Source organism: Limulus polyphemus, unplaced genomic scaffold (genome assembly GCF_000517525.1).
Source record: "Limulus polyphemus unplaced genomic scaffold, Limulus_polyphemus-2.1.2 Scaffold346, whole genome shotgun sequence".
NCBI classification, from domain to species: Eukaryota; Metazoa; Arthropoda; class Merostomata; order Xiphosura; family Limulidae; genus Limulus; species Limulus polyphemus.
In genome coordinates, this window is record NW_013665956.1 from 231,543 (window position 1) to 252,084 (window position 20,542).

Sequence of the window (20,542 nt, forward strand, 5' to 3'; positions counted from 1 at the left end):
TAAGAAACGTTTGATAACTATCTGGACATTATAACGATTTTGCCTGTGAAATTTCAAAATTTTCTGATGCATAAAAGTATTTTTAATCTTAAAGTGAATATTACTTTGCATGATAGATAGGCAACATGCGAAATGAAAAGAAAAAGACAAGTGAAAAACATTGCTTAAGACTTAATCAAAAAATTTGATATTTTGCATATGAAAGCATTGTAATGTTTACTGCTAATGTGCCAAATTTTGTGAACATACTAATTTAAAAGGTATAGAAAGAGTAATTTAGCCACTGATTCATAGAATGATAATTTAGCTTCTGTCAGTGGGTCAAGTACACAGCACTTTGGATCATCTGTAATAATCGTGATTCACTATATTTCTTCTTATTTGCATTGACACTTACTGCCTTGACTGGGAGGTATGTGATCTATCTATGTCTGCAGAATTTTAATGGAAATGTATCTTTATCTGCAGTATATCTAAAATTGTCCCTCTGGGCAGGTGAATCCACAAATTCATGTGTATCAAATATTGCAGAATAAATCCATTCCATATATTCCTGTGAAAGGCCATATACTATATACACTGGAAACCATATTTCTCATCCAAACATCGGGAGATTTGGAGTGGAGTTGCTCATACCAATCAGTTTGGTCATGATAATAAATTTAGCTAGCATATGTTTGTGAGTTTGTACCATCCATTCAGCCAAACCATCAGACTGAAGTTGATATGGTGGAGTTTGTGTTTTCACCACGTCTCACAGTTGGTACAACTAGCTATTGAAGTTAAGTCTTTGATCCATTTAGATCTGTCCAAAGGATGAGTTCATTGTTCAGCCAACACACCTATGACAAACTGTGATAATGTGTTAACAAAAGGATAATCTTCAGCCCATTCTGAGAAGTAATTGATAAACAACCAGCACATACCAATTACCTCTCCTTGTATTGGGAAGAGAACCAGCTATATCTCTGTTACAGTCTTCTCTGATGCAGTTGGTGTTTCCTATGGACAGTGCTCATGGTACAGTATCTCCACCATCACCTTGTCTTTATACAAATATGGTCAGCAAAACTGGTTTTGCACATTTACAACAGTGTATGTCGCTTGCTGGAGCCTACCAGTCTTTGTATTAATACAAAGTCAGAAGTATTTCCTGCTTTAGAACTCTGAGGTTTACTAGCTTCATCACAGTTGGGCTACCTATGAAAGCCAGTCTGTGATGTTTCAACGTACTATCCTGAAAAGGTAATTATCTATAAGTGCTAGATAGTAGGAATGTAATGGTTGCTCTTTACCTTGCTGCATCCTTAAATTGCTTCTCTGGAAAATCCTGAATAATAATTTGTGGTGTCTATCCAGATGCACATTTGTCACTATTTGTATAGTTGTCATCACTGCTGCTGCAATGGCTTTCACTGGTGCATTGTTCCCAGGATTCGAACATTCAATTAACAGACAAGATCTTACAGATTGGTTAGATAATACACCAAATTTCTGTGCTGCTGAGCCAAATGGTGTTGTACAATGAAGTTGAACTCTTTTTCAGCATTATTATTCAATGTGCAATAGTACTTTTTAGATATTTGAAGTTCATTAGCCATTTCAGTGATGCATGGTCCACTTGGTGAACTCTCTAGCATACAAGAAGTGGCAGTAATATTTGAAGTTATATGTGTAAACAGTAAGTTTTAATGGGGTCCTCATTTTCAATCTATAAACTTGGCCATATGGATTGCTCTCTTCTCCACAAAATCCAATATGTGGCACAACTCATTGAAAACTGTATCCAAGAGCTCCATAGTGTCAAGCATGGGATTGACTAGAATCAACCATTGCACTGCTTGTTCCTGAGTTCATTCATTCCATGAAACAATTTCCCTGAAACACTTGAGGAAATAGACCAAATCATCCTTAGCCATCCCTTTAGACATTGGTTAGTTTACTTGCTTTACATCACCTCCATAGTGAAATAGTAGTTCAGATGGCTACGTGCTGCCAGCTACTCTGTTGAAGTATGAACTAGAAGTTCAAAAGATGCCTTTATGCATGGATGTAATGTGTTGTTAAACATTTTGTCATTATATTCCACATTGTCCTTGGTCATCAAATAGTTTTTGAGTGTTGTCAGTATGCCTTCTGACTCAAGCTTGTTCTTGATTAATTTCAAATTCCATTGAATCGTAGCAAGATTCCAGGTGTTACACTTTGTCCAGCATGTGTTTTGTCAATCTTCTTGATCAGTGGTAGCCATCCAGATCCTGTGATGCATGAATTTGTCAGTGATTGCCCACTGAGACCACCACAGTAAAGCTTGGGATGTTCAGGCTACTCAACCTCACAAAGAATCTTATCTGTTGCCCTATGCTCCACACCAGTAGAGATCTTGTTAGGATCTCTGGGATGCCCAGGATTGCCAAGCAACCTCATGATCCTAAGGATGAAGTGAGAATACAGACATAGCTCTCACTTGCCAGCAAAAACTTTAAGAAAGTGGTTCTGATAGTCTTTGCTCATATCAAATCCTCACTTGAACCACAGCTTCCTCCTTTTAATTGTAAATCCTACATGATATTGTAAATTGGTTTGCCATGACCACAATTTACCACAGAGTGAAAGGAAGAAAGAAGTTGTAGTTATAAGTATCTGCACTGCAAATGAACTAGTTATGGAAGAGGGAAATTAACAGTTATTTCAATTGTGACAGGCCTAAATCACCACTTGAATTCCTTTTTTTTGCTTACATGTAATGACTAGCACGTGCTTATTTAAATTTCAAAAAAGGCCAAGCATTGTCATTATATCTGAATTTGTTTCCTTTTTCATGCTATGCTTTGTAGCTAAAAATACAAATTTTTTGTCTTCAAGTCAGTTTCAGATTGCTTGAGTGTAATGAACTAAGTATTTTCTTTTAATTTTGAGTTAAACTTTTTCAATAATGCCTAGAGCAATGAAACTGTAAAGAGCACTGAGATTAAAAAATAATTATATTTTGTTATGAAACTTCAAATTATTTCTAGGATTTAAGTAAATGTTCTATATATATCTTTGACATAAATGAATAGTAATATTAATTTCAAAATGTGTCTTCTTTCTTGCTCAATGGTGACAAACCAAAATTCTCATGAGATGTAATGGTTCTTGAAACCCCCAAAATACAACTTTTATTGTTAAATTCAGACATTTTATCCATAATACTGATCCTTACATTCAAACTGAACTACTATACGTGCAACATGACAAAAACTTTTTAAATTACTTCTGAGTGGTTGAGATGAATACTAACATCACTCTTTAAACAAAAAAGCAGCAGTATATTCTTTCTACGTGTATGGAAGGGGGATCAATGTGCACTATCAACGTAAGTCGATAAGCTTGGTATCAAAACAGTTTATATTTCAAATTTTAATATTATATATGTTTTAATTTCTTAATCTGAAAAAGAAAATATATAAATAAACTCTCATTCTTTACTTTTCTATGTTACTTGATAGTTTTTCACTTTGAATTTCCCATTTTAGATTTTCTTTCTACCCATATATGTTTTTTACACACTATAGCTATTATTAAGCCATAGTGTAAACTTATAGCCTCCAAGTTTCTTGCTTTACTAAGATATAAAAAAGAAAGTGAGACCCACATACCACACACTTTCAGTCACATTCTGACATACCTATTGGGGGTGGGTAAGGGGTAGTGTCTAGCCACACATATTCAATTTTTCTATGTATATTTTTTATTTATTGTTATAAAAGTAACTGTAATGTAAAAATAAGAAACTTAAAGAAATTTCTCCAGGAGGAATGCATACAAGCTCTCTTCCATGATGAAATTCAATACTTTGTTTACTGTAGCTTGCAGTGAGCTCTCACCAAGTGATTTATTACATTGTTACTCAAATTAGACATGGTTCAAAGACCAATAAAATTTAAAAAAAGATTTAAATTGTTTATAGCCTGAGGCTGTTTAAGATAAATAACTGTGTTACAATTTGTAGCCATTCTTTAAAAAGAAATTGTACTTTTAATTTTATTTCATGTTTTACTACAGATTATGAGAAATGAAATATACGGTTAGGAGGTTCTAAAGGTTATGTAAATTAAAGAATATTTTAAAATCAAAATTACCTTGCACTCAGAGCCTAAATCAGGCTGTAAATTCACAGACAAATCTTTATTAAAAATTCTGACGTTTTTGTGCACAACACATTTGCAATGTTTACTAAAAAACTTAGTAAATATTGGTATATATATATATATAACTTTACAGAAAGGTGGGGGGGGGGTTGCAATGCACAAATGCCTTTCAGTTATTGTATCTAAGCGCCATCAGCCAAGGTCATTAGGAATTCAAGTTGTTACTATAATTTGAGAGCAAAATGTTTGCTAGCCATCTTATATAAATCTGGCAATGATATAAATTGATGTTAATAAGTGTTGACCAGCTAAGCTTACTACTAAAAATGAGTTCTTGAAACCTGACTGGATATGAAAACAATTCAAGCTTGTTTAGCAGTTCCCATTCAAAAGAACTGGGTGTTGGCATTACCATACTGAAAAACAGAAACAGATCCTTTCATCGTACCTGTTCTGTTCTAGAAACATATATTACAAAAGTTTTATGTACATCCAAAGAAGAAAAAAGAAGTCTGGTCAGCTTTGAGTATTTATATATTTCATTTTTCTACATTTGCAGGTCCTGAGGAGCTGGTGGACAAGATTACTGGACACTTAAAACTTTTATAATGTTAATTCCATAAAAACAATGAAATTCATAATAAAGACAACTTATCTTTCAGTGTGAACTTTTCTAATGAATTGTGGACATTTATTTATAAATAACATCCATTCTATATACAGTACATATTTCACTCCCATGTTCTAGAGACATTTAAACGCAGCAAGTGTTCCTCCATAGTAGTATGATGAAGTTCTTTCTTTCGGTTCTTCATTACCTCAACTCTTCTAGCATCGTGTTTACCTAAAGCTTTGGCATGATTCCATTCTTGGGCCTACAGAAAATAAAGTGTTGAAATCATTACAAATTTATAGAGTATTGTAGAACCAAATAATTCATTAGTATTTTGTATATACTGGTTCCAGTTAAAAAAACTAAATATGTAGTGTATGTAAAATGTTTAATAGGAAGTGATTAAGAAATAATTGTATAGTTCAACTCTTGTCTAAATAAAAGTATGAAACTTAATATTTTGATGGGTTAATAATGGACACCAACTTCCTCGGCAATCTGTTTCTTTATGTTCTGATGTGCCATTGGTGGCCACAGAGTTGATCTCCAATCCATTGAGTGTATGTAGACTTAAATTTTTCTAGCTTTGCAAAACTTGTCTGTGCCCATAGATCTTAATTTATATGTTTGTGTTCTAGTATAATATTTACCTGAAAACAAACAAGATCTGGCAGATAATATTCCATTGTTTCTCATTTTGATGTCTGTACGAATAGTGATCTTAGTGTTCTGTTAGGTTTACGTCTATGTTAAATTTCTTTGCTCTGGGCTTAAAGAATACAAAATTCTTTCTTAGCAGAACCTACATATTATTAAAATTGAAACAAGTACAGTGCATTTCACTGCAATGCTGTCAGGCAGAGCAAGAGACATGATCCAGAGTCCAGCAAACATATTGACATCACATTGAGAAGAATAGTGTGCTTAACCACATGACTCCCACTATGACCTCAACTCAAGGACATCACATTCTTGAGGACTTGTATATCACCAGACCTTTAGATTCAAGACTACTTTCATCAATTTAGGGCATTATGGGATGTGACATTAAAGCATTTGGACCTTTTGTTTCATGAAACCCTTCAAGCAAGATGTTGCTTGGAATGAATAGACCCAAGGACATGTGATATAATTCCTAATTCTGAGTTTAGGTGCTTGAATATTAAATGCCCTAATATTTGTACAAGGTGCTACTCAATGACAGACACACAGTAATGAGTTGTGCTGCAGGTTAGATCATGTGGGGAATTGAGCAATCTATAGGGTCTGGTTAAAAGCTTGAAGCAAGGAACCTAAGAGAAATTGGCCTTTTATACAGATTATTACATACAGTCATTTCCTGCTATGTTTCCTTAATATTATGATAAGGTGTTCCTCAACAGGCTTATTGATGAGTTAGCAGGCAAACCCATGTGGTATCACATGGGACTGAGGGACATCTCAACTCTTAGTGAGGCATTGTCTGTGATGACATGGTTTCAAGTGATGATATCAAACTACACACTGGAGGAAAAAAAAAAGAATCCAAGCATCTGCAAACCCTGCTGTGAAACAGTCTCCAGAGCCTGTAAAGGCAAGTACCAAAGACAAATTGACTTTTCATTCCATTGCAGCATGGTGTAACAGGCACCATTACTACACTGCAACTGGAGTTATACATCCAAAAGTTCCATGGGCATGAAGGAAGAAGCACATGCTTTAACAGTGGCACGTCTTCTACAAGTTTCAGGAATTTTAATATCCTATTTGTTATACAGAACCATTGGATGCATGCATTATTCAAGTCAATGCTTAACAGATGCAGGAAGGGCTTAAACTAGTACAGGGTGAGTGCAGTGGCGAGCTTGTGTCTAAAGTCTCAGTGACTGGTCCAGAGAACCATAAACTTTGTGTTACATGGTATGTGCTAATAATGATACTCAATGAGGTTGTGTTCTTGGTGGATGCAGGAGTAATCAGAACTTTATTCAATCTTGCTGTGTATCAAGTGCTCTATGCTAAGCCACCAATTCAATTATTTAGCATAAACTTTATTCTGGCAATTGGCGACAAGCTAAACATGAGTGGAGAGTCACGTAGCCAACTTTCTTCAAAACATGTTGAGTTAAGATCATTATCCCAGATCTGGGTTCAGGCACTTGTATTTTTAGGGATGGACCTATTGTGTACTCAGACAGTTTTGCTTGTGCAATAGTTGAACTGTTGTTCTGTAACAAAACTATCCAATGCTGTAGTAAAATGGACTGTGTAGTTTACTGTAATGTGAAAGCAGTATTCTACGGTGTACTACAGACACAGTCTACATTGTCTCCTTGTACCGTTGGCATAATTCAAATGCATGAAGCACACTGTTTTCTGTATGGAAGGCAGGTTCCACGAGCTTGAACACTGATCTGTCTATACATGGGTGTTGTACCAGTGTAACTAGAACATTTGGTTATTCAGCTTCCAGTTGGAATGGTAACAAAGGCAGAAGTAATGCAGACTAGCTGTACTACTGGTGTCACAGCCACTGTTCCATTTTCAGAAAATAAATCCACAGCTTCCAGTACACTTAAGTCTGCTTGAGGACTGTCCAAACAATCTAAACATAAAACTTAGTCATGAACTTACTGAATGCTCAAAAGTTTGATGTGATCATGAGACCAATGGTGTTACACATCATCACACAAAATAAAGGTGGTGTGCATTTGATACAACCAACATCATGTAAGCTTCCTTGGAGCACAAGGGATATGGCCAGCACTGATATTCAGTGGATGTAGAAGGATATAGTAATAAAATATTTGGAAAGTGCATGGTTGTCTCCAGTGGCAGTTGTTGAAAAGGGAGGAAAGAATACCAAGATTTGTTGTGGTCTTCAAACAGGTGAATTTGGTAATGAACTTTATAAATCATAGATGAACGTCTAGATGTATTGGAAGGTGCTCATTGGTTCTATACACTCGACACAACTTCTTGATAGTGGCAGGTAAAACTGACAATGGAAGTAGACCAAAGCCTGTATAAATTATACATCTTGCCAGTCAATCTGTGTGTAATGCCCCTACAACTCATTGAGTGGTTGATGGAATTCACCAAAAGGACTGCAGTGAGAGAGATGTCTCATCTATGTGAATGATGTTTTTGCCTTTGGTAACACATTTAAAACCAAAGTAGAGAACCTGAGAATGGGGTTGCTAGGGAGTTTCACAAACTGTTGCCAATGTGTAGAAGTGTTTTTTTTTTTGGCAGCATTCACATAAAAATATTAAGCAATGCTATAGACACTACTCAGTATGCTACCCAGAGGAAAAACTGGCCATGGAAATGACAAGTGGTAGATATCCCTCTGCAGAGAATTCCTTTGGATATAACTGGGTGTGTGCCCAATACTGTAAAAGGTAGTTGTTACTGATTACTTGAGCAGATGGACTGAAGCTTATTTCCACTGGCCGACATGTTAGCCCTGCTGTTCACATATTTTGACAAAACAATGTATTTCATGGTTTGGTGTGTCTAGAGAAGCTATCTTCAGCAACCTGTTGTATGCAATAATGAAACTGAGTTCAATATATCATTCTCAGTCTAATGGTTTGGCTGAAAGGACAATGCAGACTATTAAGCATATGCTTTTTTACATTCGTTAACCCTGACCACACTGATTGGGATAAGCATCTACCACATGTCATAATAGCATACTGAGCAACAGCTGACTGTTTAAATCCTTCGATGTTTGTACAAAAAGTACAGCACCTCACAGATCTGATGTATGACTCTCCACCCATTACAGAAATACTTGTGTCCACAAAAAATATGTAGAATGACTATATTGTGCATGAACTCTTGTGGCAGCATATGGGGAAAGTGGTAGGACTACAAAACAGTAGTTGAAGGAAGAAAAGTTCAAAACTGGTGACTAGATGTGGTGGTGATATATTAATATGTTAATTGGAACAGATGGTCATACATTATCACATACACAAGTGACATGCATCTAATAAAAGAACTACTGTGCAGGCTTCCTTGGAGCACTAGGGATATTAGTTTTGACAGAGTAGATAATTAAATATGGAATAATAATAATACCTTTGTAGAGTGCATAGTCATCTCTAGTGGTGATTGTCAAAAACAAGAAAATAAGGAAGGAACAAGTTTATTCAGATGGCAAACATGGTAATGCAAGTCAATGCATTTATTTTATCATGCATAGATACTTGGATGCATTGGAAACACTAGTTGTGACTTCTGCACATTAGCAAGTCTAGCTGGAAGGCTGACTGCTTTTGGCGATCAAAAAAGCCTGTGAATTTCATGCCACTTTTGATAGGATAATGGAGCTTACACTTAAAAGACTGCATTAGGAAAGATGCCTGTCTATGAGACTAATATATTTGTTTTTAGTTGCACAATTCAAGTTGTGAGTAAGCATGCACTATTTGTGCAAAAGTGCAGCTTCTCAGCCACAAAGCAGATAGAGATGAAGTGTCTACTGATCTTAGGAAGATTGCAGCAATCATGGATTGATCTCTACCATATAAGAAACAGTAAGTCTGCAGCCTCCTTGGTTTTTGTATCATATTATCAATAATTTTTGGCCAATTTCTAAACAACAGCCACACCATTGTTTGTGCTAAGCTTAATGTGCACTTTCTTAGGAAATGAGCATGTGAGGTTGCACTCGGTACTTGAAGCGTACCTTAGTTGGAGCACATGTTGGTTTATTCTTCTGGAGATTTTCCATTCATTCTGGATACAGGTGGCACAGTTTTATTACAAGTAAATATTACAGAGCATGTGAGTGCATACTTGAATTTCATACTGGGCACTAATACTGTTTGGAGTTGTAGTTTGTCAAACGGTACCCTCACTTCTTGAATGGGAAGGAGAGAACATCGCATCACTGAAATGGATAATGATCTTCGACTCGAAGGTATGATTTTACATTGGATAACAATGCTGAAGTACTACAACTTTGTTGTACACCACCACCTGGGTCAGCAGCATACATATGCCAATAGATTATCTTGCCAACCAATGAGAACATGTCTGTTCACTGAATAATCAGACTCTAGACACCAAGCTGCAGTTAAAGCATTGCAGCTCCTATGATAAACCTTTTAAGCAGTGACAATTCTGTATTTAATGGGCACCATGAATGACCAGTCAGGAACTTGGGAAGAGCAACAGAACCCAGACATAGCTTAGGCACTATTTGCTGTGCAGAAAGATAGCATGCAGCCATCAAATATTTGCGTGGTATTGACAGATCCAATATCTGACACTTGTATGCAAGTGCAAAATGACATTTTGTATCATCGTTATGAACCAACAAGACATGGTAACAAACCTGTTATGCAGCTAGTGGTCCCCAAAGCTCTACAGAGTTCTTGTGCACCTGAAAAAAATGTATAAAATTTACTTCCCTTACTAATGTTTTGGAATAGTTCTTGAAAAATACATTTCTTCTACAACTTTCTTACAATATGTACTTTAAGTATCATATACTTTCTATACGAATGAAAGTTGCAAATACGAAATCTAAGGGATGGTTTGCCCATGTGTTAAATTTCTTGCAAAGCTATTCAAGGGCTATTGAGCAATATTTAGTAGCAAAGTGATGGTCTGATATTTTGCAATAATTACTCATGTTATGTAGTTAAGTCAAAACAATGTTACTTTAAAATAAACTGCATGAAATTTGCTAGGTACAAAACTAGAATATCTGATAATGTTAGTTGAAATATCTAGGGAAGTTAGAGTCAGATTAAAATGTTAAAAAAACTGGAGGTTTTGAAAAATTAGCTGAAAGGATTTTGCTATGCTTGCTTTCCAAGCACTCGGGATACATTTTTTGGCATATGTTGATGGATTTTTGCCTACAGAAACTTCTTGACCAAACATGCAATATTTTGCCTCTATGTAAGATTGCACCTGATAGTATGGTTGGTATATACCAGTCTTCATGAAGTATTCTAACAAAGCATTGAAAATAAACACAGTCTGTATGAATCAAGCAAAATATGTATCATTTTGCTAGATTTACCTGCAAGTTATTTTTAGTCTATACACATATTTTGTTGTTCATGGCATGAAATGTGATCTAGAGGGATGTTATACTTTTTGCTTATTTTCATCTGTGATGACTTCATTTTAGTGACATAGCTTGAGTTGGGGTAATCCTATTTCAATGGGTGGCACCTGCAGGTTTTACCATAGTACGCTTTTCAAAAAGCACATGGATTTAGCAACCAGTGCTAGGAAGTTGCTACAGAAATATTGGAGCCATTCAGCAGTGATGTTATTACAACAAATTATTCACAAAAATATAATATACATAAGAATACAATTTAGGCAGATTCAGCATTTTAGCTTGATATATTAAGTTGGGATACATCTGGTATAAAATTGTTCTTACTGTATTGAGATAAAAGTGTGGTTTGTGTGTATTCTTAATGCGGGGAAGATATTTCAGGCTTGGTCTCAAACTGAGATATTTAAAAGTATGTTATTTTTTTACTTAACAACACAGTTACTAGAGAAGTTGCATCACATCTCCTGAAAAATATGGTAGACCTATTATTTTCTTTAATGTTGGTGAATAAATACCACTGGTAACTAACATATTTGTAGGACATAGTCTTTAATGGTAAAAGCATAATAAGACCACTTGTTCATTCCAAATGACAGAAAACTTTGTGTTTTTAAGTAGTTTTCATTCAGAAATAAGTTTGGTTGGTACATACCAAACTATTTTTTGTATTCTTGAATATTTTTGAACAAAATAGTTAGTATATGTAAATTTTATGTTAACTACAATAAATTTTTGTATATACTAAATGAATATAATCCTGGATTTATTTGTTTATTCAGATAAAATTTAACTTTCATCAAAAAGCAGGTTGGAGTTGTAAGTATATATGTTATGAAACCTTCAAGGTTAGAAACCAGTAAAGCAGTTGTCCTCATTTCAGTTCCTGGTGAAACATGTCTTTTTGCAGTTTACTACCCCTTACCCGTTGAACACAGGTCCTGTTTTTATGACAACCTGACAGTAATGGAAGGCTTCGTGTGTTCATGAGATGACTGAACTCATTGATTATTGGATGTTGCCAAGGTCTAGCATGATCAAGGTAGCTTCACACATGTTGTTCAATAAGTTTTTTTATTTCACGCAAGGCTATTCAAGGGCTTTCTGCACTATCCGTTCCTAATTTAGAAGTGATAGACTAGAGGATAGACACCTAGTCAACATTACCCACCGTAACTCTTAGAGTACTCTAACTGAAAGGTGGAATTGACCGTAACATTATAATTCCCTTATGACTTAAAAGGCAAGCATGTTTGGTGATGGGATTTGATGTTCCACAAGAACCTAAATGAACTGTTCATTCACTAGTGCTTGGAACAAACATGTGAAGAGTGTATAAGCCACTGTACACAAGCTACATATGGTTCTAAGAAAGGGTTGGACCATGTTTTGAATGGTTGTGATGTTTAACATAAACTGATGACTGAACTTCTGTCTATCATTAGCTGGATTCATTTGGAGCTTGCAATTGTGATTTGGTCATGGAACCACAATCTTGTGTATTGCCTGACAATATATGGTACTCATGAGATGATCACAGTGAACAACCCTAAAGCCTGCAGCCCAATACATTGCCAACATGAAGTAGCATCACAGGACTGCATTTCCCAGGTATCTGCCTTATAAGCTGTTAATGTTATGAGACTGCAAGGGTAGCCAATGGATGTAGATAAATGACCACCACAAACTGAAAAGACACACAGACATAGGATCAGCCAGAGTCTGTTGTAGGATGAGTAGTTGTACATATAAGGTAGTGCAAAAGTGACTATAAAATTATTTAATTTCCACCTGTTACTCTGAAACAAACAATAATTAAATTGATCTCAGGTTGTATCACTAATATTTTTAGTCCCCACCATATAATACCAAGTATAAAGTAACTTTTGCCCAACCCTTCAACTTACTTTGAGCAGTGTTTTAATTAATGTGATTATTTGTATTTTATTTTGTAATGTAATTAATTCCTAACAAATTTTTTGTCCAATCTTATTTAGTATTTTGAATTTTGATTGGTAATTTTTAAAATTGTTTTATATCAATTTAATTTGTATGGAGTTTTTAACTTTGTGCTTTCATTTTGTAATGTAACTGACCAGTGCTGATAGCTCTTTATAATTTAATATTGATTAAAATACATTAAATCTTTCATTAACTGACTGATGTAAGTATCAATCTTTTGTGTTTATGCTTGGGGCCGTGACATTGTATCCTTTTTGGAAAATGACCACCACATTTTACAATCTGTTATCAATTTTCTAATTTGGCCATTAATGTTAATTTTAAAGTTGGGGTGAGGCACTTCTGGAATAAGTGGGGTTTGTGATGACTTCACTTAGGTACATTATGTAAATTTTTTTCTACATTGCCATGTAGTTAATAACACTGGTGTTGACTAGATGTCTCAAGATTGTATGTATGTGCTAATCCTTTTTGTACAAGTAAAGTTACATAGTGCTGCCTTTGTTCTCAAGTTAGTTTGTAAAATGTTTTTCTTTGGACTTCATGGAGGATTGTCTATTCAAATAATCAATACCTGTACAAGCTGGTCTGGAAAAGTTTAGAATTGTATGCAACCCTCTAGTTGAAGTATGTAATATGTGAACTTGTAGGACACCCAACTTTGTTTCACCAGGATATTTAAGTCAGGTATTTCCACTGGCTCTGACCTCAACCCCAGCAGCAAGATACTACAGAAGAAGAAGAAGCTTCATCAGTTAAGGTGACATAACACCATGTTTCTGAAATAAATAATTTTTGTGTTTCAAATTGCACTTGTGCTTGCTTGTTTTTTTGTTTTTCTTACTGTCTGTTTTCAACTTATTCTTGCTTAATAGTTCTGAACATGCATTTTTTGGGTCACATTTTTGGCTTTTCTACTAGACATCAGTGGACCTGAATATCAAAACATCAACATATACCTAAGGCAGTACATACAATAGTACCAACATTTCTTCTTATGGAGTAAGATATTAAGGGAGGGAACCACCCTAACCTTTAGAAACAGAAAGCATGAGACATGCTGTAATGGTTAGGATTAAATTAAAAACTTGTTTTATGGTCATGTACTATGGGGACTGGTATGAATTTAATACATCAGCATAAACTGTTTCAATAAGAAAGTAGTGCTGTGTCATATGACAAGTGATGTTGAGATACTTTGAAAATAAATCAGTTAATCATATTTTATAGTATGAAAGTTAAGTATCTGTATATTGATATAAAAAAAGAAATAACTGGCAATTAAATGAAGCAGAAAGTGATATCAACAGTTCTAATTCCTTCCAGTTCTACTGATTCATGGACATGGTAGTAGCACAGAACTGGTAATAACATATAAAATTTCATTACAGCAATAGACCCATAAATTCACAAACAGGAAGCCTACCATTATGAATGTATTGTCAGTATGACACTCATGCCAAATGTGGTATGTAACATCATTTTCATTTGTTGAGCAAAAGTTAGTAAAATTATGTGTAAAGACAGGAAAAGCTCAACATAAAAAATTGTGTAGTATATAAAACACAAGAAATTTTGTTTAGGACTGCAAACAACATTATAATAGTGGATAGCAGTTATTTAAGTGATAGGTAAGTGGACATTATCATAATTTTACCCATGGAGTTAGAGCTGAAACTTTCTTCACACAGTTTCACAATAACTGAGTGGGTAATGCAAAAATTCCAGTGCTTATTGGGTCAATTATCACATCTAGGGTTGAATTTTAGGAAAAATGAACAGAAAAGCTAAAAGACCACATAGTTGCAGTTAGTACTTTAAGGTAGGGATGTGACAAGAAGAAAATTATTTATTGATAGGTTACTAACAATTTGACAATTTTTTTTTCTACTAATTGGTACTAAACTTGAGACATCACGTGATGCAGACACAGAAACAAACTACTCTCATTGGTTCCAATAGTAAACTGTTAATCTCTTCCACACTGTATATGATGCCTGATGGATTGGCAAATTGACAAAAACAAGCATTATAAATTCCTAAGGAAATCAACAGTGATAATGTCCAGTCTGTTCAACACTATCATTGGAATGGTTTAACTGAATGGAATGAATGTCTTTGTTGACAGCAGTGATAATTTCACATTCATTCCTTTTGCATATTCTCATTGACAATTCACATCCTTCTGCTTAAATAATAGTAAGTTATAGCAGCTTGAGTTGTACCATATTGTGACTGTGATATGGTATAACTTTGTATATCAGATTGTATCATGTAAGAATGATATTGAACCTGTTATTTAAATTGTGAAAAAAAAAGGATTTCAGAAGAAGCAGTATGAACAATCATATCAGTACTCTGTAGGTTTTAGGAAGTGGCTAGAAGCCAATACTATAACAAAACTTAAACACTGAACAACTAGCAACAAAAATGGTCAAAGAGTTCATATGATGTAGATATGTAACTTTATTCTCATCAGGGAGAAAGTTGGTGCCTTTTGCTCAAATGTATTAAACCTTTGGAAGAAGAAAGTTAAGAGAATAGTTCCCTTTTTTCTTCTGTTCAAATAATACAATCATCACCATACAGTATGGAATAAGCTAGCTAAAGTTATTCATTTCATAGATAACACTGCACTGTTTAACTTCATTTAACTTCCTGTGACAAGATGAAGAAATAATATGATGTCTATGCTTACAAGTCTGAGTTCCAGCTTGATGATATAATGTTAATATACACCTTAAAATAGGTGTAAGGTATACTCTCAATGTTAAACATTTTCATATATAGTAGTAAAGATTATCAACAAAGTGGTTTACTACGTTTCAAAGAATACACATACTGTGTTGAAGGTTGTTCATTATGATGAAAAAACTATATACCTTAAAAATAGGTGTAAGATATATTCTCAATGATAAAAATTTTCATATATAGTGGTAAAAATTATCAAAAAACTGGTTTACTACATTTCAAAAAATACACATACTGTGTTGAAGGTTGTTCATTATGATGAGAAGACAGCTTATCAGGTATCTGTTGAAATATAAATTAATCGCAAAACTTTTAACTGCCCCCAGGTTGTTCAGCGATAAGCTTTATGGTTTAAAACACCAAAAATCAGGTTTCATCCCTGTGGTAGGCACAAAGCAGGTAGCCCATTGTGTAGCTTTGCACTTTAAACAAACAAATTTATTGCTAATTACATTAAAATATTTGGCTTGTAATGTAGAAAAATTCTGATCAAGGATCAGAATTCTCAAAATCTTGCCAACTTCCACTGAGGAGGGGTGGGTGGGCTATGTTGGACATGTTACTGACAACCACACTTTATCTTGCTTGTAAGAAAAGCAACAACTTTAAACCCTGATTATTCCATCCAAAGTCAGTTTTTTTTAGTTTATGAGAGGAGTCAAACATTTCTTAAGTACTGACATTTAATGAATTAATTTCATGTAATGGGTATTTCTAAAACAAAAAAAAAGAATCATTCTTTCACTAAGTGTATCATGAACAGGTATAGAGTGGGCTGAAATGCAATTTGATCCATATTGTCTGTCAGAATATTTCACTGCACATTAATAACAGTTCAATAAACTAAACATCACAAAATAATAGTTTTGGAATCATTTGCCTTAACCAACAAACTAATGCTCTGACAGCATAATAAAAGCTGAAAATATAAAAGTGGTTCCAATCACTCCTAGATAAAAATGGTCAACATTAATCATTTGTCTAATGTATGTTTGGTCAAAGCTATTTCCTTTTTCCTTAGTGATTTTAACCATTTTTGTTTCATCCTTATTGGAAGATTTACCTACAGGCACAGCTTTTCTTAGGTGTGCTGCTTTGTTAATATTTTCTACAGATATGACCCACCAAACACAGTGACTTAGACCACAGATTACACAATTTGAAATAAAATATCTTTACAATGGTAGTTTAATTTTCATCCTAGTTATTTCTCAAATTCACTTCAATAAACAGTAATAAGCAAAATATTGAATTTCAATATATTAGAAATGTATTTATGCTAGTAGTATGTACATATGATGGCTGTAACTGCTTTCCTAAGATAGAAAATTAATGTATCTATTCAAGTAAATTTCAAAAATTTTAGTTCAGGTAGTCTGTGTGTAGACAGCTGATCTTTGTCAGGGCAACTGTAGGTGTATCTACCTCTGTAGTTAAGTTCTTAATTACTTTTTACTGACATCTGGCAAGCTGGACAGGTGCAGACAAATACACAGGAAACACTGCTTTCCCTTTCTTTGATAATGAAACTTGTCTTCTGACCCTAAACCTGAACATAGTTCCAAGCAAAGTCACTATTTCTTTCAGAGTTGCCTATGTGATTGAAGCTGACCATAGCACCTTTCAGGTTTCAAATGCATATAAAATTTCACAATTTAAATAAAAATAACAATTTTAACTACTTTTCAATTTTGTACACAAAAATATATTTTTTTAGATTTGATATTTTGTCATTTCATAACATTTATTTAAAGTAATTCACAAAGAAAAAAGTAAAAAAAATAGTTCAAACTTACATTTCTGCACAGCTCCAAACTAACTGAATTTTTATCATTTTTCTGCCCATCCCAAAGTAAGGTTGGGTTTGAGGTCACCAATAAATGTATATCAGATTATATGGTGATTTTACAATTTATGGCCAAAAGTGATGGCTATTGCAATAAGCAAAATAAAGTTTAAGAAGAACTCTGTTATTGAAAATCAATCAAGTTGAAAGTGACTGGATATGAAAAATGGAACTTTCTGATGAACAATAAAAAAATTAAAATTGTAAGATGAAACGATGTACTTTGAAGGCTTTTAAAAAAAAACATGTGGCAACAACATAAAAAATGACAGTAAAATCAATTTAAATTATATAAATTTTAAGCCAAAACTATACACTACCTAGAAAGTTTGTGCTAAGTCATATAATCTGGTTAAGCATTTCCCTTGTGAGAAGGGGAAAAAAGTCAGAGGATATCAGTGACACCTTGTTCAAAAGGGTTAAGAAGGCTGTAGATACTATGAGCTGATTCTGTTTTTGTTAATACAATGTTTATTTTAAAGTAAAAACAGATGTTTGAAATTTCTATTTCTCTTTTGTTTAGTTTGACTTATTCACACTCTTTGTGTTTCCTTCATATCCACAAAGAATATTTTTTTATTCTTAAAATGAAATATTTGAAAATGTATTGTTTTTTCTGAAGGAGTCGAAGGTTGCTGTATACATGATGTTTGGTGCAGAGATAAAACACAAGAAACTGCTTTACCTTTCTTTCATAATGAATTTAGTCTCTTGATGTGGATGGCATGACATTTTGGTAAGTATCTTCACAGCTTAACGTTGACTATGGTTCCAAGCAAAGCTAATAATTCGTTTATATTTGCTAATGTAATCATACATTGAAGTTGTCTAAGTAACCCTGCCCTCAGTTGCCATACAAAGAAACTGACAAAATTAAGGAAAGAAGATATCACATCTTCTTTCTGTTAACACTTTATTATTTTGTAAGGTGAAAAAAACTGAACAGTGTGTATTTCTTTTCTAGATAAAACTTTATTTATTCACACTCATAGTGCTTATATTATTGAACCTTTGGCCAAGTGTATCTTGAAAATTGAAGATTATGTTCAAATGTGATAATCATTTATTTGTTCCCTCTTTTTTTTTTTAAAAAAAAAAGAGTTTGTTAATTTCCTAACTCTCTGATGAAATTTTTTGTATTTCTTGTATGTACTTGGTATTCAAGGTATAATGGGAGTAGAATTATTCTAACAATGTTTTCTCTGGGGAACTAGGGTTTATGATGCACTTCTCAAGAACTCAAGGGTGAATGTTGCTAAAAATTGTTGTTTAGGTTTTCCTTTTATTTTCTAGAGAAAAAAAGTTAATAAACATTCAAGAATATGGAAATTGGGAAAAATGGAAACAATTTTTGCAACCTGTCTTACAAAAACTAAACACAAATTTCGTCCCAAGAAAATAAAAAAGATGCAAAATTTTATGTGTTTGTGAAAAAGGTAAAAACTAAATAGCCTGGAAATCTTAGAAATAAATAAAGTCTAAAAACAAAACCAGACAAAGTTATGAATGACCATTTTCAATTTAAACTCCTCTCCGCTTCTTGCTCAACTTGTCAGCTCTTTAGATGAACATTTTTGTACCTGTTTCCAAGCTATTTCAGTCTGTACCTGATGACGACTTTACTGGAAAAAACCGCGAGAGTAATAAATGAAATATTTTTGAAATATAAAATTGTTTTCCTCAATGTTGTAACAACAATATCATGTTTCTTGTAAACTTTGGCTACAGCAATTTTTACTTCTATGATGCTTTTCCCTAGAAAGTACCATACAGATATACTTACTCTTAACAAGAGGGAATCCTCAATAGCCACAGCACTTGAAATTCTTGAAGGCAGGATCAGAGTATATTAATCTAAGAGACCTTTTTCCCCCCCTTTTTATTAGCTATATTTTTGTGCACCAGCAATGTCAAACATGAGGTGCGCATATACCCATTTTGGTTTTATTACTCATCAGGATCTCTACCAGCCTACCCTCAAATTGAAATTCTTTCAGGAAGGATTAGAGTAAATTAATCTATGAGACCTTGGGCATGGTCAAATACAACAGCCAGAAGGGTTCAACCTCCTGAGTCCAAAACTGTAAATAGAGTTGCAGCTAAAAATTTTACTACTAACCTCAGTTAAGTAGGGGTGTTTTAAATACATCATTGTTTCCTCTTCCACTGCTAGATCTTTCCACATTTGAAGCTTCTTATGTCTTGTGACAGGTGGAACGTATCTATGTTTCCTGCAGTAAAAACCACCAGTTGTATCTTCATGCATAATATTACAAAAGTGAAAACAATAAAGAGGTTAAAATTTTTTAACACTTTCCGATGTTATCATCTACTTGAAAACATGAGTCCATACATAAACATCACCTTTATAACCACTTCATGTTGTTAATGCACACCAAATGTGTTGGGGATATCCCATCTATCAGACAAAATCCAAATACCTTGTTAATCTAGTAATTCATCATGGAAAATCAAATAAGGGTATGAAGCTGAGTGCTTACACCCACAATGTCTCAGCTTTTACTACCTTTCATTGTCTATAGCCATACGTGGGAAGGCAGTTACCCTTAAATTTCTTGAAGTAGAAATGAAACCACCCTAACATTTCTACTAATTAAACTCCTCACCTCCATCCTTACAAAAAAGATATTAAACAGACCTATAAGATATTAAATAGAACTATACACCCTACCTTAAAAGTTATTACTCTCTTTCTCTTGAACATTTATTCAAGTATAACATGGGAATGCTGAGACAAGCCCAGTTACTTGTTAATCTTTGTGTCCAGTATACTGAATAACATTATTTTAAAAAAATTGCTATTAACTACTTATAAATCAGAGTAATTAATGTCCTCTTTATTTTATTTATTTTGTATAAGATATTTTCCTTAATCAATAATTTAGTTTTTAAAATACTTTTGTATTTATTAAAAAATAAAGTAAGGTATTTCTTTAATTGCCTGTCTTTATAGCCCTTATCTTTGAGGTTTTTTTTAATAATAGAACATTATCCATGATTTTTATTACAGACTATTAAAAAACTTTAGTTGAGATATAATAATACTTTTTAATATGATACATGGAGTAACACTGTTAGGTGTGGGTAGACCAAGAATGGGAAAATTAAATTCTCTTTTTTTATCAAAAATAGTCAACTGCACTGTA

The 20,542-nt window shown here is 33.8% G+C and overlaps 2 protein-coding genes across 6 annotated transcripts in view; one reads left to right on the plus strand and one right to left on the minus strand.

Annotated features, from left to right (window-relative positions):
• LOC106457568 (peptidyl-tRNA hydrolase 2, mitochondrial-like) overlaps positions 1-4,801 on the plus strand; it is a 74,670-nt gene extending 69,869 nt beyond the window's left edge. For 2 of the 3 annotated variants that reach the window (XM_022383559.1, XM_022383560.1), the window contains one exon: positions 4,693-4,794. Coding sequence is in view for 1 of the 3 variants with exons in the window: in XM_013916999.2 (XP_013772453.1) it covers positions 4,693-4,742 (50 nt within the window). In the remaining 2 variants the exon portion in view is untranslated. Of the gene's footprint in view, positions 1-4,692 lie in introns of all 3 variants that reach the window. The other variant, XM_013916999.2, reaches the window with a different exon arrangement.
• Positions 4,800-20,542, minus strand: part of LOC106457569 (ribosomal protein 63, mitochondrial-like) — an 86,908-nt gene continuing 71,165 nt past the window's right edge. For all 3 annotated transcript variants that reach the window (XM_022383561.1, XM_013917001.2, XM_013917000.2), the window contains exons 3-4: positions 19,495-19,606; positions 4,800-5,008 (exon numbers count right to left, since the gene is read on the minus strand). In XM_022383561.1, coding sequence (XP_022239269.1) covers positions 4,865-5,008; positions 19,495-19,606 — 256 coding nt within the window. In that variant the 3' untranslated portion in view covers positions 4,800-4,864. The remainder of the gene's footprint in view (positions 5,009-19,494; positions 19,607-20,542) is intronic.